The sequence below is a fragment of the Trachemys scripta genome, chromosome 1 (genome assembly GCF_013100865.1).
Source record: "Trachemys scripta elegans isolate TJP31775 chromosome 1, CAS_Tse_1.0, whole genome shotgun sequence".
Classification (NCBI taxonomy): domain Eukaryota; kingdom Metazoa; phylum Chordata; order Testudines; family Emydidae; genus Trachemys; species Trachemys scripta.
Genome location: NC_048298.1, coordinates 329,884,883 through 329,908,099, shown reverse-complemented (window position 1 = coordinate 329,908,099; position 23,217 = coordinate 329,884,883). Strand labels below are relative to the sequence as shown.

General features: G+C 44.2%; 1 protein-coding gene across 2 annotated transcripts in view; it reads right to left on the bottom strand.

Moving 5' to 3' along the window:
• Positions 1-5,204: 5,204 nt before the first annotated feature.
• NARS2 (asparaginyl-tRNA synthetase 2, mitochondrial) overlaps positions 5,205-23,217 on the bottom strand; it is a 76,265-nt gene continuing 58,252 nt past the window's right edge. For both annotated transcript variants that reach the window (XM_034759081.1, XM_034759083.1), the window contains exons 8-14: positions 23,006-23,104; positions 22,820-22,857; positions 20,857-20,923; positions 19,266-19,403; positions 17,519-17,616; positions 13,599-13,625; positions 5,205-6,030 (exon numbers count right to left, since the gene is read on the bottom strand). In XM_034759081.1, the coding sequence (XP_034614972.1) occupies positions 5,886-6,030; positions 13,599-13,625; positions 17,519-17,616; positions 19,266-19,403; positions 20,857-20,923; positions 22,820-22,857; positions 23,006-23,104 (612 nt within the window). In that variant the 3' untranslated portion in view covers positions 5,205-5,885. The remainder of the gene's footprint in view (positions 6,031-13,598; positions 13,626-17,518; positions 17,617-19,265; positions 19,404-20,856; positions 20,924-22,819; positions 22,858-23,005; positions 23,105-23,217) is intronic.

The following is a 23,217-nucleotide window of genomic DNA, read 5'->3' as shown; positions in this document are numbered from 1 at the left end:
GTTTGGAAGAAACACAGTATCCTCACGTTTGTAGCCTTCTTGGACTCTCCTGATGTTGAATATTCTTATGGAGAAGCTCTTGGCTGCCAGAGTTTCAGTACATCAGTGTTCAGAATCAATAGCATTATTTTTATTATTGTTATTTGCATAGCTTCAAAATTCCTCTCCCACAATTCGGTGCCAGTTTCTACGCAAGCAGTTTTTGTGGACAACTAACCCAGTTTATTAAACGCATCGAGTCTAATCTCAGGCCGCTGGAGTGCTGACAAACCTGAGACGTGGCAGCGATGGCTTTGCAGGAATTGAACCCCAGATGGCTCGCTGACTGACTTTGTGATTGCATGCAGTGTCTGGGCTGGAGCCCCAGACGTGAGAACCAATCTCTTTACTGCATTCAGAAGCCCCCAGTTTCACTTGCCTTAGTACATGTTTACGTTAAGAACTCATTGCTAAGCGTCAATAATCAAGAGGATCTTACTTGCAAAAGTGAAAGTCTTTATTTTGCTGAAACCAGTAAATGAAGACAGATACTAAATGAAAACCCAGCAAGATTCTTGGCATGCTTCACTGACTATACATCCAAGAGGAACGGCCTCCCCAAACCTTTAAATTAACTTCCTTTTATTCCAAGATAAAATTTGAGGGAAATGCATGACATACCAAATGGAAAAACAACTCACATTCCTTGGCAATACTTGTTAGCATTACGTACACATGGCATGATGCTAACAATGCCAGCCTTGGAAGGGAAAGGACTCCCATACTCACTAGATACCTGGAAACCTGGCTGTAAGGGAGGTTCCAGAAGGGCTAACGGGCAGTGCAGTTCTCACAGGAACTTTTGAATGTGCAGGACTGCCAGTCACAATACTCACCTCAGGCCTGGTCTACACTGGGGGGAAAGGAGGGGCACGAGCTAAATCGGTGTAAGTTACGTAACTTCAACTACTTAAATAGCTTAAGGGAGCTTAATCATTGAAACAAACTGCCAAGAGAAGTGGTGGATTCTCAATCTCTTGAAGTCTTCAAGTGAAGAGCAGATGCTTTCTGGATGATATGCTTTAGTCAAACACAAGTTATTGGGCTTGATACAGGGGTAACTGGCCTGTGTTATGCAGGAGGTTGGACTAGATGATCTAATGGTTCCTTCTGGCCATAAAATCTATCAATCTCCCGCTTCATTTCAAGCCTTCACCTCTCCCTAGTTTCTCCATCACCATGGACACCACTCACCAGCCTTCAAGCCCTTAATACTGGCATCAACTTCGACCAGGCTCTCTCAACACTATGTCCAAATTTTGCTGCTTCTACAAACATAATATTTCAAAGATTTGACCTTTTCTGTTTGCCCAGACTGTCAGTGCTCTTGGCTCAGGCCATCAATATCTTATGCTATTGTGATCTCCTTCTCTTCGGCCTTGGTATTAACCACTGGTATTAACCACACTGCCCCCTTTAAGGCCATTCAAAACAATGCTGCCAGGATCATTGTTTCTGGCTTGTCAGGCTGCTGACATCACCCCCTTCTTTGTGTCTTCCACTGCATCAACTGTAAACTCTTTACCTTTGCCTTTAAGGCCCGTCTCCATTTAGCCCGCCCTGTCATTCAGATCTGCCTGCTTACTGAGCTGTTGACTCCCCCCTTCATTCTTGTCACCGATGGCAGTCCAACAAATGTTAAATAATAACAAACAATCTCAGTGCTGGGGAACTAGTTCAAATGCCTCTACTGATTGCAGCTGTGGCAGTGTGGCCATTTTGTGAGTTTAAGTTACTGATAACTTTGGCATGGATACCGCATACTTCTGGAGGCTACTTAGTAATGTCGCAAGTATGGAGCTGTCTGACTGCAGGAGTTTTTCCACATCTTGCAGCTAACCAAGGGGCAATTACAAAATTAGGATCTGGCCTAAAGCCCACTGATGTCAATGGGAATCTTTGAATCCGGCCCTACATGTAGAGGGATAATTCCCTGGAGTACACTGAGAGCTGTACACCAACTAATGGCCAGTAAACACTTGTTTAATCAGATGAGATGGGGAACATGAGAAGAATGTAGATACAATAGGGACTTCTCAATGTGTGTGATACATCGAGGGCCACTGGCATTGGCCTGGAGAAATAGTTTTTGGATACTCAAGGGTTGACAGTGTTAAACTGCTCCACAACACTGGTGACACCTGTGAGAGTGTAACATTATCTAATCACTGTTTTTCACGCTCTTTCACCTGCTTGGGAAAAAAAAATATTTCAGCTCTTCTGCACCCCTTGTACACTCCATACAACTATTTACAGGGTAGTCATTAAAAATAACCCTATTATTTCTGAGTCCTTTGCTGTACATATTATTTATTCTACAGCAGTGCTTAGAGTCTGTCATGATAGGCACTATACAAATGAGAGAAACAAAGACCCTGACCCAGAGAGCTCACAGTTCAGGATTACGACACTATGTGCAAGGTAAGAAGGATGGCGCTGTGGACATGGCCACTGGACTGCAACTCAGGAAGCCTGGGTTTAAGTCCCAACTCAACCACGGTTTTCCTGTGTGACCTTGGACAAGTCACTTAATCTACACACAATTCCCATCTGCACAATGGGGATAAATTCTTCTCTACCTAGCAGGGGTGTGTGACGTTGTGCAGTCTATATGGTTTTATAAAAACTTGATAATAAGTCAATATAATGTAACTGAGATAGTTTTAGAGAAAATACGGTAATAAGTGGATGTAACGTAACTGGGATATGCCTCATGCGAAAGGTCTCTTGTAAGGTATCATTACAAAGCTTATAATCTACTGAGTGTGATCATCTGATTTGTATAAATGTACCACTCTTGTATCTAAAACTAGAAATATAAAATGTAACTCTGAGGGCCTATTGTAATTGTGTAAAGTGTGGACCATTAATGATGGTTTGGAATCTTGATGACTCCCATTGTCTGCAGATGGCTGTATTTACCTGTGAGTCTTCCTGTATATGTGTGTGCTGGCAAGTGAGTAATGAAGTCTTGCAGTGACATGTGATCATGTCACCTGAACTGGAATCCATCTTTAACCTGGTGCTTTTCCAGTGAGGGGGGGTGGAAACCCAGAGGGACAAAGAGTTCCCGCCTTATGCAAAAGATATATAAAGGGGGGGAAGAGAACAGAGAGGGAGAGGAGCCATCATGAAGAATCCCCTAGCTACCACCTGAGCTGCAACAAGAGCTGTACCAGGGGAAAGAATTGTGCCCAGGCCTGGAAGGTGTCCAGTCTGAGAAAAAACTTACTGAAGCATCTCTGAGGGTGAGATTATCTGTATTCAGTTTGATTAGGCATAGATTTGCGCATTTTATTTCATTTTGCTTGGTGACTTACTTTGTTCTGTCTGTTACTACTTTGAACCACTTAAATCCTACTGTCTGTATTTAATAAAATCACTTTCTATTTAGTAATTTACTCAGAGTATGTATTAATACCTGGGGGAGCAAACAACTGTGCATATCTCTCTATCAGTGTTATAGAGGGCGAACAATTTATGAGTTTGCCCTGCATAAACTTTATGCAGGGTAAAACGGATTTATCTGGGTTTAGACCCCATTGGGAGTTGGGCATCTGAGTGCTAAAGACAAGCACACTACTGCGAGCTGTTTTCAGGTAAACTTGCAGCTTTCGGACAAGTGATTCAGACCCTGGGTCTGTGTCTGGAGCCAGACGGGAGTGTCTGGCTCAGCAAGACAGGGTGCTGGAGTCCTGAGCTGGCAGGGAAAACAGAAGCAGGGGTAGTCTTTGCACATCTGGTGGCAGCTCCCAAGGGGGTTTCTGTGATCCAACCCGTCACAGTGCAGTAGCGTGCTTGTCTTTAGCACTCAGATGCCCAACTCCCAGTGGGGTCTAAACCCAGATAAATCCGTTTTACCCTGCATAAAGCTTATGCAGGGCAAACTCATAAATTGTTCGCCCTCTATAACACTGATAGAGAGATATGCACAATTGTTTGCTCCCCCAGGTATTAATACATACTCTGAGTGAATTACTAAATAGAAAGTGATTTTATTAAATACAGACAGTAGGATTTAAGTGGTTCAAAGTAGTAACAGACAGAACAAAGTAAGTCACAAGCAAAATAAAATAAAATGCGCAAATCTATGCCTAATCAAACTGAATACAGATAATCTCACCCTCAGAGATGCTTCAGTAAATTTTTCTCAGACTGGACACCTTCCAGGCCTGGGCACAATTCTTTCCCCTGGTGCAGCTCTTGTTGCAGCTCAGGTGATAGCTAGGGGATTCTTCATGATGGCTTCTCTCTCTCTGTGTTCTCTTCCCCCCCTTTATATATCTTTTGCATAAGGCGGGAACTCTTTGTCCCTCTGGGTTTCCACCCCCCCTCACTGGAAAAGCACCAGGTTAAAGATGGATTCCAGTTCAGGTGACATGATCACATGTCACTGCAAGACTTCATTACTCACTTGCCAGCACACACATATACAGGAAGACTCACAGGTAAATACAGCCATCTGCAGACAATGGGAGTCATCAAGATTCCAAACCATCATTAATGGTCCACACTTTACACAATTACAATAGGCCCTCAGAGTTACATTTTATATTTCTAGTTTTAGATACAAGAGTGGTACATTCATACAAATCAGATGATCACACTCAGTAGATTATAAGCTTTGTAATGATACCTTACAAGAGACCTTTCGCATGAGGCATATCCCAGTTACGTTACATCCACTTATTACCGTATTTTCTCTAAAACTATCTCAGTTACATTATATTGACTTATTATCAAGTTTTTATAAAACCATATAGACTGCACAACGTCACAGGGTGTTAAGAGGATAAATCTATCAAAGATTGTATCAGATCCTGCAGTGAAGAGAGTCATAATTACCTGATATACAATGACTGGGAGTGTGTATTAGTTGTAGGGTGGCTTTACAAATACAGATATATTTGCTTGGCCAGTTGAACGTGAAATCATTTCTCAAGAAAAATGGGAAGTACATGTTGACTTCAGAGGCTCAAATGTACTTCCACTTAACCGAACATTTCTTTCTTCCCATGAATTCGCGTTCTCTTTAAGACAGTATGCATAGATCACCTCTTACAGAGCTCTGCATCTGGTGTAAGGTAAAGAATTCAGTTGCTGAACAGGTTGAAGGAATCACCATTATGATGAATACCAAAATTTAATGACTGAAAAACAAACTATGAGAGAAAAAGCCAACTATGCATCTTTATTGACTCACAAAATCAACTGCCATCAACTCCCTCGCCCCGGCAGTTACAATATAAGAGACATTTTTCCTGGCAAGGTTCAGCTGATTAGGATCTACTTTCCAACCTCAACATGTACGTGCTTTTAATTCAGGGCAGGAGACTCTCACTTTACAATAGCCATTTCTTAAAAGCAAACGTGTGTCAGTGATGGTAACACCGAGCAGTTCTATCACATTCAATCTTCAAAGCACTGTACAGACATGTAATTAAACCTCATAGCACTCCTGACTCCCAGTCCTGTGCTTGGGTCACACCCCCTTATTAACATCTTGCATTAAAAAATATCAGCTCCCAACAATGCTTATTCATTATAGTCCTAACTTTTGTTCCTCCCATGAGGATTTTAACCCTTTAGTTAAGTAAGATTCATTAATGCACCTGAAATGCTTTGAAGATTTAAAGTGCTATATAAATAATACTAAGAAGTGGTAGGGTCTAAATCTCCCAAGAAAAGTCTCGCTCCCGAACTCCCTCCATTAAATTTACCACAGGATTATTTGGTACAAAAATTCTCTCCATCTTTCCCCAATATCATCACAAGCAGTCAAATGCAGACACATTATACATACAAACACTCCAGTGCAGACTGGTCCATGTGAGTCAGCCATGGAGCTACAAAAGACAGGAGTGAGGAAACCTCGGGAAAGGAATAACATCTTTGATATTTTCCACTCCCAAGATGCACTGCAGGTAGCGCTCAAACCCCATTCCGAAGCCTCCATGAGGGGCCGATCCAAAGTGCCGGAGATCTAGATACCTGCGATTTAAATAGTTACATTTACAACATGGTTGTGCTCAGATAATGAAAGCGGTTCTTTACGTTTTGAGTTTTTCCTTCATCTTAATTACTTTGCTTGACCCAGACTCTTGCAACATCAAAAGTATCTGTAGTTAGAGATGGAAGACATCTAATTAGCTCATTTAGTCCTTCCCCTACTGATGCTGAATTTTGCCCTGCAGAGATTCTTTAATTTTCCGTCAAGTCCAGTTTTAAATGTGCTAAGTGATGGGGTTTCCAAAATGTGCCCTGGCACGCTATTCCGTTGCCTAATAGGGCTTGGTATTAAAGGTATGTCTTCACTGTAGAGTTAACTCAGGCACTTCCTCAGGTGTTGCCTCTCGTTCCCCTCCTCTCCCATCCACACACATAACCCTCTCACATCTGGAGTTTTAAACCCAGGCTAGCTGACTCAGCTGGGGGTACAGGTTAGAGCTTTCACTCAGGCTGTTAACACACCCGCTTTGCAGTGAGGACGCAGGCTAAATCACTGAAGTGCTGGCAGATGTCCAATGCCTTCCCACAATTCTCCCCTATGTGCCAGAAGGACAGAAAGGTTCTCCCACAATTCACTAGGAAAGAATCATACAGCGGCTCAGCGTACTACAGCACAAACAACCCTGGAATATATCCCCAGAAGCCGCAGCAACGCGCGCGCGCGCACACACACACACACACACAGAGGATACAGCAACTTGGGTTTGGGTAGGGCTTTGCAGTGCGGCTGCTCACACCTGCACTAGGCTAACCTACGCATTCAGACCTGGGTGCTGACCTAGAGCCCATTAAAGTTAACGGAAGCTCCCACTGCCTTCAATGGGCTTTGGATCAGGCACTTAACCCATTTCTGATGACTGCTACAGGAGTAGCTCTTTCCCCGTCAGCGCATCACCAGTGGTGGAGTTGAGACATTTTCAATACTGCACTGACAGGAGAAAAAGCAGGTTGTGGCAGATGCATGGAAAATTTCCTTTATGCTGGAAAATGCTCCTTGGGGGTCTCTTTATTCAACACGCTGCGCACTGTACATTTTCCACCACGAAATAGCCACGGACTAGCCCAGCATGCTGCCTCTTGCAGTGGCTCACACATGACACTTAAGAGGCAAGCGAACCCCTCCCCCTGCACCTGGCTGATTGTGCAATGTAATTCCATGAAGGGAAATATTCTTCCATGACCCCAGCTGGCAATCAGTTTATGCCCTGCAGCTGGAGAGTTGATAGCCCGTGTAACCTTTGAATCTTGCTAAACTATGTACTGCAATAACATCCCAGGGTGCGGAATTCCAGGAGTTCATTATATACCGAGTTAAAAAATCATTTCCTTTCATCCATTTCAAACACGTGTCTTTTTATCTTTGTCACGTGCCCTGTTGCTATATTACAGGGCAAGGCAAAAAGGAGCACCCTCTTTGCTACCATTCACGGTAGGATGTATTTCTACCTCCTTTCCAAACAACATAATCCATCCCTTTTAATCCCCTCATTACACTGAAATCTCCTTGCCCTCTGCTGGTTAAAGAAGTGAGCCTGAAAGAACAGAGGTGTCTAGGCACCCCATGCACCTGAACATTCAAGGCGGGGAAATGTTTTGTAAAACTGAAAGAAGTTCTAGTGAAATTACAACAATCCCAAAAGCAACAGAGGGTCCTGTGGCACCTTTGAGACTAACAGAAGTATTGGGTTAGTTAGTAACAGTTAGTCTCAAAGGTGCCACAGGACCCTCTGTTGCTTTTTACAGATTCAGACTAACACGGCTACCCCTCTGATACTCAACAATCCCAAAGAAATCTTGCTTTGTTGACTGATCCAACCCTCCCATGAGGGACGAGAGCAGAAAGAAAAAGATTTTGCTCACATCTGGGGAGAAACTGATTTTCTTCCCATTGGAAAAGGCCTTGGATCTTTGGGTTGACCAATGCTGACCTCAAACAACCTCAGTTTTGCATCTCAAAGTTCTTCTCACTTTCCTATGCTGTTCAGGACCCTACAGGGTGAAAGACATGTGCAGGAGGCCAGATTGGATGATCAGAGTGGTGGTCCCCTTCTGGCCTTATGTATCTGTTAATGAATATTTCAGTTAATATCCAGGCTCTATTGCTACGTACTGATGGTAGGTATAATGTCTGCTTCTGTTGCACACAGGACATGCTGTGTTTGAGAGGCAGTCAGGTCAAAACTTAAGCTTTGTGAACCGAAGACAAAGGCTTGAATCAGCACTCCCTGGAGTCAATGGAAAAACTCTCCTTGATTTCAATAGGTCACTGACTTACTGAATGCCATTATGGGCAGGTCATTTCCCCACTCTGGGCACCGCCATCTATGGAACAGGGAAGACACGATTTTCCCACCTCAGAAGGGGATTGTGAGTTTAACATTTGCATTGTGGTTCACAGAGGAGATGGGGCCTATCAATGCTGCTATTACCCATTGGTTGGAAATGCTAGAACAGATGAAGCTCACCCACTGCCAGTGAGCACTGCTGTATTTCAGGTCACCTCTGTTGCCCTGCTCTCCACTGTATAATAAAGAAGGGGAGTGGGAGTGAGGAGGCAGTGGGTTGCAAAGAGAGAAAGCAGCTGAAATGTCATGGCCCTAGATAGTTTTTACTTCTAATGGCATTACGTTCTTTCCTTCTTCTGTTGCCACAGAGGGTCACCTCTACCCTACTCAGTATATTGATAGAAAGATCACACTTGCCACTGAGGCTCAGAGGAGAATATTACAACATGGAGGGGCCCAGCTTGGCTAGCCCTCTTCCAATCAAAAAGGGAATGAATTCCAATGGGACAGAGCAACCTCCACCTCCAAAGAGCAGATCACACGTACCCATCTGCTCTGTCGCTATCCCACTGAGCGAATGCTAGGAAATCCAGATCTCTAGGCAGAGATGCCAAAAGGACAAGTGTGAAGCTACTTTCAACATTTATGTCCACGATGAAAGTCAGAATGAGGAAGCGAGTCCAATATCTAGAGAACATCTGGGCTGCTCCGTGCAGTGTGGGTGGGCACGGTACAAGAACTAGCAGCTCGGGGACAAAGTGTCCCTATTATTATTATTATGGTAGCATCTAAAGGCCCCCATTGTGCTAGGCGCTGTACGAATACATAGTGAGAGAGAGTCCTTGCCCCAACAAGTTTACAATCTAAACAGGCAAGACAAACAAAGGGTGGGAGGGGAAACAAAGACACAACAGAGCCAGAAAACTCAGATCTCCTGATTCCCCCCGGAGTCCAGGATCCTAGAAACTGGACCACTCTGCCCCTCTGATGCTTATACCCAAATTTGATAACCAGTAGCATTAAAATGAGGCAACTGAGTTCCTTGCTAGTTACAGTGTGAAAGAAAGGACAGCGGAAATAATCTTAATTAACTGCACAAATCAATGCTGAACGACCCTCTCCAATATCAGTCAAAGGAAAACCTACAACACACACACACAATGTATCCAACTGAAAGAGATCAAGATGGGTTCAGGCATTTTACTGTATTTTTTTATTAAAGCCCACTCGTCAGCTGAATAAACGATGGGGCTGGGAACACTGTCTGTTTCAGATCACTGATTCTCTTCTTCCACCTTCCTCTCCCAATGGTACAATGGGTGCATTAGAGGCAAGCCACTCCTTAAATAACACACTGAGGAGTGGTCAGATTATGATTTCCGAGGTCCCACAATGATCAGTGGGAGGAAAAGGCAAACAAAGATACTCTGTTCTATGCAGGATCTCAGAAAAGGAGCATTTTAAAGCATTTCCTGTGCAAACATTCATCAATATTTTATTTTAAAAATCAGATAGCCATTTCAATTACCCTCCAAGGAGCTATTGTGTCGAATTTGGAGACTAAATTCAATCATTAAAATGTAAAAAGAGCAAGTTCTGTCCTGCTGTAATTGTAAGTCTCAGTGCAACTGCAACTCGGGGATTTGCCACCGATCCCGCCGTAATACTGATGGATAATTAGGAGCGGATACAGCGAAGCAGATCAGCTCAATAACTGCCCGCTCTTTGGGCGGATGCTGGAGATCAGGGTTTGGGAGCACTTTTGTGCACTCCTATCCCGGCATTTCCAGTGCACCAGCCCCTGCGGAATCCAGGTACCAAATCAGAAGCTATCCCCCTTTGCTGAGGAGGAATAGCTTCTCCTTGCCTGAGGAGGTTGTGAAGGCAAGGACAATAATAGGGTTTAAAAGTGAACTAGATAAATTCATGGAGGTTAAGTCCATTAATGGCTATTAGCCAGGATGGGTAAGGAATGGTGTCCCTAGCCTCTGTTTGTCAGAGGGTGGAGATGGATAGCAGGAGAGAGATCACTTGATCATTACCTGTTAGGTTCATGCCTTCTGGGGCACCTGGCATTGGCCACTGTCGGTAGACGGGATACTGGGCTACATAGACCTTTGGTCTGACCCAGTACGGCCGTTCTTATGTTCTTAGCCGCGAATGTTACGACAGTGTTAATTGCTCCCTATGCTGTGTCCGAAGGGCACATCTTCCCTGATGGGAGGTACGGTTGGTGGGAGGGTGGACTGTGGTCACAGAATAGAAAGTGCCTCCAGAACGTGATGGAAACCCCATGTACCAACACAGACAGGCTGTTGACAATGACTCCTGGTGCTTCCCCATGAAAGTTAGAAAGATATGGCACAGCCTTCCTGCTAATGTTGGTAGCCTCCCTGCCATTACAAACATAGCCTGCCACAATCTCCCAGCATGGATCTTCATAGAACTATTGTTTCAAATCCAGCCAACCAGCAGGACCCTATTCATGCCCAGGCAGGTTGAATGCTGCAGGGCTTAAGCTGACCTCCTATGGGGAATAGTAAGAAGTTACCCTCCACTCTCCAGGCACACTACAGCTTTGTGCAATTAAACTAGGTGCCACATTCCTTGGAAGCACTCGGCACTTCTGAGAGCAGCCTAATTGGATCAGTCATCTGATGTGCTACGACAACTCCTATATCTCTATTTGTCTCAATCACCATTCTCTGCTCTACGGGTGCAACGAGGAAGCAGAGACCGGCTGCGGCTGTTGGACTTGAGCACCCTCCATTTCCTGAGCCGGTGGCAGCTTTCTGACAACATGTGCCGTGCAGATGAGCTGCTCTTTGCCCTCATTCTGACCTACGGACGTGGAGGATTCTCCCTCACTCGCAATCTCTAAGTCATGAGTGAATGCCTCCAAAAGATGTATCCCACGCGGGCCCTGAAGGGGCTAATGTCGGCCCACGAGGCCAATTAACAATACCAGGCTGCACCTGGACGAGGAGCCAGGCTTAACTGATCATGAGCCCAGCTGGTCAGGAGCAAGCTGGTTAGTATAAAGAGAGACGGTCTGTAGCAGAAAGGGGCTGATGCTCAGCAGCGGCGGTCATTTTTCCAGACTCAGTCTCAGGCCTTATGGCAATAAGAAAGGGTCTCTCCGAATGCAGAAGTGATTTAATCAATCAAATTATATTTCTAGTGACAGAGTTAGTACCGATGGGGAAACATGTAGCATTAGCCTGAATCCCAGTGCATATTGGGGTAAAGAGGGACTGAAATGATGGGACAAAGCACCTAAAAGCACTGTAAGAAAAGGAAGGATTGACATAGAAATACCATGAGTAAACGGGAATTCTAAAGCCAAGTGCAGAAAAATTTCAAAGAATGGCCGCAAAATCTTTGGATCAATGAAAAAAGAGGTAGAAGATATTCTGAACTGTGCCCTGGAGTTGAGGAGAATGACATATTTATCACGAAAATGGGGTCGTAGCAGAAAGGCACCTGATGGATACAGGGCAGAGTGAAAGGATATAAATGGCTGAGTATTTAGCAATTATAGTTGGTGGCTATAGACTATTCAGTTAAGTCTGCTTCACCATGGAAAGAGAGAGAGTGAGAGTAAGAGTCTGCAGTCACTCTCTGGCAATAGAGAGGCAGTGAGGAGTAAGCCCTGGGATTCTAGCTAGATTAGGGGAAGGCTGGGAAGGAAAGCTGGATTGCAGGGGAAGGGACACCCCTGGGCAACGGGCCTTAAGAGAAGGGCAGGTCTGGGTAAGAACTTTGAAAGAGGGGGCAAGACTAGGAAAGCTGGCAATGGAAGAAGGCACAAACTAAGGGAAAGGATCAATAGAGGGGCCTGCAGGAAGGAGCTAGGACTCTGAGACTGTTTCTGAAGGGAGAGGGCAGCTGGGGAGAAAGACTTTCTAAAGCAGGCCTGGGAAAAGACAGGCTCCAGGGCAGAAGTCCTGAGTGTCAGAGGTTTGGGAGGAGCTGGGCCTCCAGAGAAAGCAGCTCTCTCAGACAGAGGGAGGATGAACTCTACAGAGCACGGGAGGGGGGAAAAGAAGTGAACTGACGACTGATTTGGGGAAGGATAGAAGAGTTTTTATCCCTTTGAGTTGGGACATAATTACCCAGAAGGGATGGACTAAATCATGATCTGGCTGAAGGGCGGAATGATGGTGAAAGAGACGACTGCAGCACTGGAGCGACCATTGGAAGGCAGCACTCAGTGAGCAGAGAACCACTATGCCATGCCTGGCCACTAGGAGGTGCTCCTGCGGTGAGTGAACTCCTCCACAATACGCCATCGTTCCAACAGAATTTACGGACTTGACACCGAAATTACTGGGTGAAATTCTATGTCTTGTGCTAAGCAGTAAGTCAGACTAGCTCATCATAATGGTCCTTCTGGCCTAGAAATCCATGGAAGATGGGAAGAAGTTTCATTTGCCTTGCCTACACATTGCCGATGTAGAGGCTTATGGTACCTTGTGCTGTGCTATTCCCAAGAAGTTTCAGGATGCAGGAGGGAATCCTGCATTCATTACAGCCTCTTAATCCAAGTTATCGGTTTAAAAAGCATTCTCCTCCCTAATGGTTATTCCAGCTACTCAAGCACTTTTTGATAAACTCTCCTACGTTTGAAACACTTTGCAACATCACTCCTCTACCAGATGATTAACAGATACATCCTAAGCATTATTATGATAATACAAATAATTCATAATTTTTTAAAAGGGACACAGCGTCTGGACAGTCACTTTAATAGGAGAAAACTCAGGGAGCCTATTTTTCTCTTATTAAATTTAAGGACTGTTCTATTCTATTTCTTTAGGGGGACAATTGTAACTACTTCAACTACTCTGTTGGGAAGGTGTGTTGGCCTCATTACCCTGCCAAATGCAAGTGGAGTTGTTCATGCAGCCACTAAAGATCAAAAATTGCTTGTGGTTTTTGTGCTCTATTTCTCTCATGCAACAGCACCTGGGATTTTTCAGTAATATTCTGGGTTTTTGCATACAGTTTAAGGATCTAATATTAAAAATTGTTGATGAGCAGCAAGTTAATCCATTTTGTGCAATAATGAAAGATGCAACTCCGGCTGCAATTAAACAAGTGGGAGAATAAACTTTAAGTAACATGGTTAAACTGTGTTTAGATGAGATGGCCACTTCATTGTGACTGGCTGCAGCTCACTGAGGGCCTCAATGAAAAGGCTTCTTCCATAATAGTAGTAAGAGAACAGATACTGTTTGTAGACCAAGCAATATATAGTCTTACCATTGGTAGGCGTCTGCGAGTCCTAATCTGTGGAATAAACAAACTCTTGTCAGTAAATCAGCGGAGCAGATCCGTATCAGCGGTGTGATCTGTTAACAGTTTAGTGCGTGGAAATACACAGAGTAAGAAAAGGGAGGATATTACTAATTAATACAAAAAGGGGAAGAGAGGAAAGCAGCATAATCAATAGCAGAGGTTTCTGAAATACAAAGTAATACTTTGTGGGTGGTGTTGAACAGATTTTCAATGCTCTTCTTAAATGTATGGTACCAATTCTAATGCAGTAAGACCCCAATCCTGCAAAACTTGCGTGCACACTTAACTTTACACATATGAATCGTCCTATTGACTTCAACTGGGATACTCGTGTGAATGAAGTTAAGCATGCATGCAAGTCTTTGCAGGCTCGGGGCCATAGTTTCTTTATACAGTTGTATTATAAAATCCAACTCTCTCTTAGTCACAATAGCTCTTCAGGGCTAAACATGAGTTAAGACCAATGAAAATTCCTTTACTCAGCATATCAAGTCAGCAGATCTGTCCCTGAATACTCAAAAGGAAGAGATTCCGGAGTAAGAAGATGCCATTTTTATATAGTTGCTCTTCAGAGCAGAGCTGGACTTTTAGCCCATTGCAGACATACAGTTCATTGATTTATACACCTCTGTTGTATGGGCTCTTACTCCACAACTTTCCAAATTAAACAGTTCTGGTTTTAATCTCTCCTGAAATGGAAGACCCCACCCAGACCCTGTACCGCTACAGAATGCCAGTGCCCTTCTTAGGTTTGTTATGCTGAAGTGGGCTTCACTGTACTTCATTAACTAGACATGTCTCAGCTGAACAGGTGACTGCTCTAAGTATTAAATGCATTTGCCAAGTGTAACTAATGTTACACTGGGATTTCATCGCCCTCCAAAAATGCCTCCTGTATGTATGTGTCTGGTCCAAAGGGGCAGGGCTGAGTTCTGCGAAGGTCCACTGAGAATCTGAGTTTAACCCCGTGAAGAGGATTTCCCCCCCTGCAGAATCACAGGACTGCAGCCTCAATGGCAGCTTTGATAATTGGAGACAGGGCTGCTTCAGGCCGACTTCAAAGCACCTTGAAATCACACAGACTGCTACAGGCCAGGGGCGTGGGTGGGGTGGAGTGGAGTCAAAGAGCAGAAATCTGTGACAAACTAACATGGGTTCCACTTCCCAATTAGCTTATCAACATCTCTTAGCACAGAACAACACTTTCTGAAATGACAGCACTGAGGCTGCATCTACACTAGCAAAGCTCATAGCTGTAATTCACTGCAGTGCGGTTCCTTAGGGTTAGACAACACTGTGACAAAGAGACCCACGCCCTGTCTATACTACAGCTTCCACCTTTGCTACCACTGGTGGTGAATTACCGTGTTGGTGAGTGGGGACAAGGCCTAAGGAGGGAGTCCAGGTGCCAGATCCAATTACTAGGGCTGTCGTAAATCGCAGTTAACTCATGAGATTAACTCAAAAAGAGTAATCACGATTAATCGCAGTTTTAATTGCACTGTTAAACAATAGAATACCAATTGAAATTTATTAAATATTTTGGATGTTTTTCTCCATTTTCATATATATTGTATTCTATGTTGTAATTGAAATCAAAGTGTATATTATTTTTGATTACAAAATATTTGCACTGTAAAAATGATAAACAAAAGAAATAGTAGATCTCTACCCCGATATACCACGAATTCGGATAAAACGCGGTAAAGCAGCGGGGAGCCCCGGGCCCTTTAAAGCGCCGCCTGAGCCCCACTGCTTTACCACATTATATCCGAATTCGTGTGGAGCCCTGGGCCCTTTAAATCCCCGCCCGAGCCTGGCTGCCGGAGCCCCAGGACTCTGGCAGCCAGGCTCGGGTGGGAATTTAAAGGGCCAAAGGCTCCGGCCGCTGCGGGGAGCCCCGGGCCCTTTAAAGCGCTGCCGAGCCCCGCTGCTGGAGCTCCGACGATGATTTAAAGGGCCCGGGGCTCCCCACAGCGGCTGGAGCACCGGGCCCTTTAAATCACCGCTGGGGAAGCAGGTCTAGTCTGGCACGCCATACCGGACCGTACCCGATATAATGCGGTCTCACCTATAAGGTGGTGATATTTTTTGGCTCCCAAGGACCGCGTTGTATCGGGGTAGAGGTGTATTTTTCAATTCACCTCATACAAGTACTGACTGTAGTGCAATTTCTTTGTCGTGAAAGTGCAACTTACAAAAATGTAGATTTTTTTTTGTTATGTAACTGCACTCAAAAACAAAACAATGTAAAACTTCGGAGCCTACAAGTCCACTCAGTCCCACTTCTTGTTCAGCCAATCGCTAAGACAAATAAATTTGTTTACATTTACGGGAGATAATGCTGCACACTTCTTATTTATAATGTCACCAGAAAGTGAAAACAGGAATTTGCATGGCACTTTTGTAGCCGGCATTGCAAGGTATTTACGTGCCAAATATGCTAAACGTTCGTATGTCCCTTCATGCTTTGGCCACCATTCCAGCGGACATGCTTCCACACTGATGATGCTTGTTAAAAAAATAATGCATTAATTAAATTTGTGACTGACCTTGGGAGAGAATTGTATGTCCCCTGCTCTGTTTTACCTGCATTCTGCCATATATTTCATGTTATGGCAGTCTTGGATGATGACCCAGTACATGTGGTTCATTTTAAGAACCCTTTCACTGCAGATTTCACAAAATGCAAAGAAGGTACTAATGTGAGATTTCTAAAGATAGCTACAGCACTCGACTCAAGGTTTAAGAATCTGACGTGCCTTCCAAAATCTGAGAGGGGTGAGGTGTGAAGCATGCTTTCAGGTCTTAAAAGAGCATCAGTCTGATGCGGAAACTACAGAACCTGAGCCACCAAAAAAAAAAAAAAAAAAAAAAAAAAAAAAATCAATCTTCTGCTGGTGGCATCTCATTCAGATAATGAAAATTAACATGCATCAATCCACACTGCTTTGGATTGTTATCTAGCAGAACCCATCATCAGCATGGACACATGTCCCCTGGAATGGTGGTTGAAGCATGAAGGGACATATGAATCTTTAGCGCATCTGGCATGTAAATATCTTGTGACACCAGCTACAACAGTGCCATGAGAACGCCTGTTCTCACTTTCAGGTGACACTGTAAACAAGAAGCAGGCAGCATTCTCTCCTTCAAATGTAAATAAACTTGTTTGTTTGAGCTATTGGCTGAACAAGAAGTAAGACTGAGTGGACTTGCAGGCTCTAAAATTTTACATTGTTTTATTTTTGAATGGAGGTTTTTTTGTACATAATTCTACATTTGTAAGTTCAACTTTCATGATAAAGAGATTGCACTACAGTATTTGTATTAGGTGAATTGAAAAATGCTATTTCTTGTTTTTTTACAGTGCAAATACTTGTAATCAAAACTAAATATATAGTGAGCACTGTACACTTTGTATTCTGTATTGTAATTGAAATCAATATATTTGAAAATGTAGAAAATATCCAAAATATTGAAATAAATGGTATTCAATTATTGTTTAACAGCGCGATTAATCACGCGATTAATATTTTTAAACGCTTGACAGCCCTAACAATTACCGATAGCTTCCTTGGAGCCCATATGATAGGAGAGGTCCTCTCTGAGTAGCATGCAACGTTTTTCTGTGGTGAGATGATACAAAGAGGCACTTGGCATATTTATGCCGGAAGCAAGTCATCATCTGGGGATACAGCCATATTTTGCTTAGTAGATAAATAGTTGATTAACAGATTCTTCAAAGCCAATAAACATAACGGAACATCTACTGTCTGTACATCTACTCCTTCCCCCACCAAACTCCAGTGGCCTCTGAGACACTCCCTTGCCAGACTGTTCCTCCGCTACTGCTAGTAATCAGCCATAGGGTTTCTCCATACCTCTCTAAGCGTGATTGCAGAAAATGCAGTCGCTCCTCTCTCAGGCTGCCACCACATAACTCCCCTATTCCTGGTACCAGAAGATCAACGGCTGCAACCTTAGGGGAAAGAGAGTCATAAACTGAGTCACGCCATTTAACTGTGCAGTCCAATAGTAATCCCAGGGCTGCTGGGAGGATAAATTCATCCCTGTTTGTGAGGTGCTCTGATACTATGGAGATGGACCCTATGCAAGTACACAGATAGTGATCTAACCCATTGGTAGCTGGACATCATAGTGACTAGCACAAGGTAACAGATGGCATAGCTTATATGGTATACAACAGATCAGGAATCCTAGGGTACGTCTACACTGGAGCTTTGGTGTAATTTCCAGATCAAGACAACATAGATGCACTAATTCTGATCAAGCTAGCGTGCTAAAAAAAAAAAAAGGGTAGCTATAGCGGTTCAAGCAGCTAGCCACCCTGAGTATGATCCAGTCTGAAACCATATAGTCGGGGTGGCTACACTTCTATGGGTGCTAACGTGATCAAAGCCAGAGGAGGTATGTCTGCTCGAGCTGGAAGTTACACCTTCCACAGAAGACATATTCTGGCTGGTTCTTGGAAGAAGGGATCGAACCCAGAACCTCTGGATAGAAAAGCAGGAGCCTCTACTGCCTGAGCTAAAAAACCCGGCTGTTAGCCAAAGACTGTAGCAGACTCATGTACTCCTGTGCTCCAGTTGCTAGAGGGGGACAAAGAAGCACACTGAGGAAACATGGGCTTCTACAGGGGTCCTCACAGACCCTTTCCCAAATGCTGCTCCCTCTTGCCAGGTGGGGAGGGCTCTCCCATCCAGTCACAACAACTGCGACTCGAGCTTCTGCTGTTGAGTCTAGGATACCACTTATGTAAATATATACACACTCCAGAGGAGCTTCTCCAGCCGTGATTGTTTATAGCAGCAGCAAATGTTTCATTTCGTTACCTCGGACTTGCGGAATGCATTTTGCAGAGGGGCAGGGTCACTAAATGCAACAGCCATCTGCCAGTGAGGGTAAAAAATACTAGGCTGATACCAAAATCAAATCCAAGTCGGCCCCTTTCATTCCAACATAAAAGTGTCTGCACAGAAATAACAACCCGTGTGAAATGAAACCGATTCAGTTATTTTGGTGTAAGTCTGTGTGTGTCCAAGCCCCAAAGGGTACGAAGAGCAAGCTGGGGGGGTGGGGAGGGGGCAGGCAAACGCAGATATGCCTCGACTGTCGAAGGCACAGCGGAATTCCTCCAGACACAGTGCCTGGAGTCACACAGCACACGGACCCCATGCTGAAAGCAGAACCCAAAAGGAGTCTATTTCCTGTCACCATCTGCTGGTAGGAGGATAAAATACCCACAGACTAGGCTAGGAAGGCTGGAAAACAATGCCATGGAATACTCCTCTTAAAAAAAACTTGTTACCGTATTTTATGTTTGAACTTCCCTTAAAAAGAAACTGACAACAGCAAACCTAACTGGCTGCCTTCCAAAGACCTAGCCTGTCCATTCTTCTCTTGACCGACTGGATTCTCTCCTGTTTTGGATCTCTCTCTAAAGGAAGGAAAGGGTCTAGCCTGGGTCTTAACTGTTGCAGTTGATTGATGTATCTTATCTCCTGCTTCTGACTGGAGACCAGAATGATGCTAATCTATTGCTAGGTAGGATGAGGGAGGACAGCGCGCGTGACCAAAAGGTATGGAGATGCACACACACGAACTTACTGTGTGTTGAGGTCCATCTTCATTGTCCCGCATGTAGAAAGGTTTGAGATCATATGGGTAGTTAACCACAAACACAGGAACCTCGCCGCAGTGCTTCACCAGGTATTTCTCATGTTCAGTTTGGAGATCGCTGCCCCACTGTAAAGACAACAACATGGAGAGCAAGGGAAGTTGGACCCCGCAGTAGTGCAGTGCGTTCACGTTAGAAGACACAGTCAGACCCCACACAGTGGAGATGCACCATTTTCAAAGGCTGGATACTAGGAAGGGTGCCGCCTCTCACAGGGTCTCTAGAATATGGAAAGATCTAGTAGGCAAACGGCACTAATGTAAGTTTCCCAGATTTTTAAGGCCAGACAGGATCAAGTTGATCATCCCGTCTGACCTCCTGCATAACATGGGCCAGAGAATCCCACCCAGGAATCCCTGCATCTCTCCCAGTAACTTGTGCTTGAACTAGAGCAGATTGTTATGTTGTCTAAGTGAACAGACAACTTGGACAAAGGTTCCCTCCGCCCCCAACAAACCTGGTTAATTTTTAGCAACCTGCTGAAGTGAATTTATCCAAGCACTGCTTGTACCCATCCTGTTCCCTGTGTCTTCCCTCCCTTCCCAGACGCACCCTGGTGCATGCCACACCACCTCTGCAGCCTCTCGCTTAGGAAAACCCAATGCCCCCTGGAAGAGACCATCAGGTGTACCCACATCCATTGCAGCAGGAGCGTGAGCCATGCATGATTTGTTGGGGGGAACTGCTCGTGTGACAGACAGCTGTATCCGGATAGAGGATTTACAACTCTCTATTAAACTCTGAGCCTATTTGTGTAAGAATAAATTATATGTTGATCTTGGCCTATCTGCTCTGAAGATGGGCCCAGCCAGATTTATCCTCAAAGCAATGGACTGAGGACTGTTAAGACTAATGACTATGTATGCAGGATTAGAAGTAGGTGGTCAAGTGAGGACTTTGCCTACTGTGGCATCTGTTAGAAGCAGGGATGAAGTAGAAGTTTTAGGAACACTGTAATTTGTAAACTGCTTTCTCCTTGGCTACAATAGTCTTTTAGAAAAACAAAGGACTCCCTTTACCTATCTAGGCAATACAGTGTTTTGACTCAGTTTTACTTCATTATTCCTAGTTAAACCCTTGGTATGACCTAAATTCCTCTCACCTATTAGATGGTTATGATGTGTTCCTGAAGTATACACAATGCACTAGGCACTGTCCATGCACACAGGCAGGGACAGCTCCTTCTGCAAAGGGCTTACAATCTACTGGTATGGTGCCACCTCTCTCCCTTAAGCCATTGCTTAGCTTCACTACGCACACTTCACTCTTGTAACAACTTGTTTCCTAAATTATTCAACGCTTCATCTTCCAAGCTACGGTGGTTACACTGGATTATGGCTGGTTTGCAACCGTGCAATGACACAAAACAAAAGGACTGTGTGAACTAACAACTCTGTTGCAACATCAGAAAGAGAGAAGTGAGGCTTCCCCGGGATTTAGAAGTGGAGAGCATTCTGCAGACCCACCACACAGAAGCAGGAACCAGGCTTTGGCTCTCTCACAGCCAGGGTACCCACTGACCTTTGGTTGGAAAGTGAATGTCTGAGGAGCTCGCTTTAAAATTTCCACTGCTTCAGTATACGAAATTCTGCAAGAGAAAAAAATAAGCATTTGACACTGCAAATGAGAGTACCAAGAGGGTCCCTTCCTAAGCATTGCACTGGAAAACGAAAGGGACACTCCAGCTATGCCACCTTGGGTTGTGATCTCAGATTTCTCAAGCTAAGCAAGGTCAACTCTGTTACGTACCTTGGATGGAAACTTCTCCCCTAAAGGAACTCCAGAATATCACAGAAAGAGCTCCTGGTAACTTAGTAGATTACAGTTTCTCACTGACTTAGTCACTGAACCTAAGTGCTGCTTATTGCTTTACCACACATGATGCCTTAACAATGAGCGCCTGGAGAGATCAAAGATTACATGATACTCTTCTCAAGAGGGATGGGGGGTCCAGGCAAATTCCAGTTTGGAGGATTATGTTCTGCCCGCCTTCATTTCATAAGATGCTTCTTTTACACTGTTAAACAGACTTCATGCTCCACCCTAGACGTGGATGCATATTGTCTAGGACTGAAGTGATTCCGTTGAAATCTAGTTTGTGTTAGTACATGGGAGCTCTTCAGGATGAAAGAAATCCCATCAGCCAAGCACCAACCATGTGCTCCACACACTACTCTACAAGAGGACAGATCATGCCATGAAGCGCTGACATTAATAGAAGAGTTACGATTGTCACAATGTAAAAATGCCAGACTTATTTTCATCAACATGTCTGTGTCCCCAAAAAAGCAATTCTGGCACCAGATTCGCCACCACGGTAAATCAATAGAGCAATTGGCAGAGCAAACTGGGATAACAGAGTGAAGAATCTGTCCCAGTGTCTTCTTTGCAACGTGCAAAAATGTGACTGGAAATCAAAACCAAACCAAGGAAGCTGCGTGATGGATTTTCCACATACCAGGCTGTAACAACGTAAACAAGCCATCCCTGGGAAAACTAAAAAAGCCTGGTAACAATAATCAAATCTCTGTGTATCACTGGCTAAATCCAGTTCTAGACCAAGCTCCCTAAAGAAGATCCACAAGGATTCAATAATACATTAAAGCTTTCTGAAATAAACAGTCAGTGAGGAATATGCTGTTCCATGTGCTTGGGTTACGGGATTCCACAATAACTCGGCTGGAAACTCACCTACTTTTGCTACCTGAAGCCTTTTGAAAGTGGCCCATAGCTCAAATGTGACTCATGGTGTTCTCTCTCTCTCTCTCTCTCACACACACACACACACTGCACTTCTCAGCAACGTTTTGTGGTGCTTGTGCAGATGAAAATAACACTGAAAGTTATAAATCACAAATCCATTGTCATCAAGCATGGATGTGGCAGGCTAGCTTAAGTGCAACACCCAGGAGAGTTGTGGGTGGGCGCCCTGGTATGGCTTGGCAGAATGAATGGACAGCCACCAGACGTCAAGCGCTCAGATGAGAGTGGAGCAAAAAGGAGATGCTTGGAGGCCCAGAATGGGGACTGAAGTCCTCTCTTATCTAAAAGCAGTCAAGGGCTATAGAGCTAATACAGAACAGCAGGGATTTCAAGGAAAGAGGAGCATATCACAGTCTAAAGGGGCATAGCTAAAGCCTATGAACAATTATTTATTTTGCAGTAGCGCCCAGAGCGTGGGTAGGCACTGCACAGACATACACCATCAGGAAGACAGTCCCTGTGCCAAAGTGTCTGGGAAGACAAAAACAAAGGGTAGGAGAAACAGATGCAACACACAAGCAAAGTGGTCAGGGAGACAGTAACCATTCCTGAGGCAAAGAGCACAGCTTAAATACAGGTAGGGAACTGCGATTAGGGCCTTTAAAAGACATTGTGCAGAATTAATAGTCAGTGGCATGACAAGGGGACGGGGGAAAATAACTATTGAGGAGCTCAACCAACAGCAACATGTCGTAGGTCAGCTATCAAAAATAGTACTCACGTTATGAATTTGTTCTTCAGCATCTGTTCTAACCTGCCCTTGGTTAAAACAAAAGACAAAAAATAAAAATGTAAACCTACTCTTAATGGGTAACACAAGAGAGCTCTGTTAAATTCAGGCCTACGCACTGCCAAGAGTGTTTGCAAGATATAGGGGGGTTGCAGTTTTTTCTCTAATGTTTATTACCTTTTGGGCAGGCGATACGTATTTATGAAAAAGCTCAACATCTTGAGGACATTTGGAGAGCACGATGCTTGTCGCGGTCTTGAAAAGATCCTCCATAACCTAACAGGAAAAACACAGAACAGCACGAAATTGAGACCACCTATATATCCTAGGCCAGGGGTCGGCAACCTTTCAGAAGTGGTGTGCCGAGTCTTCATTTATTCACTCTAATT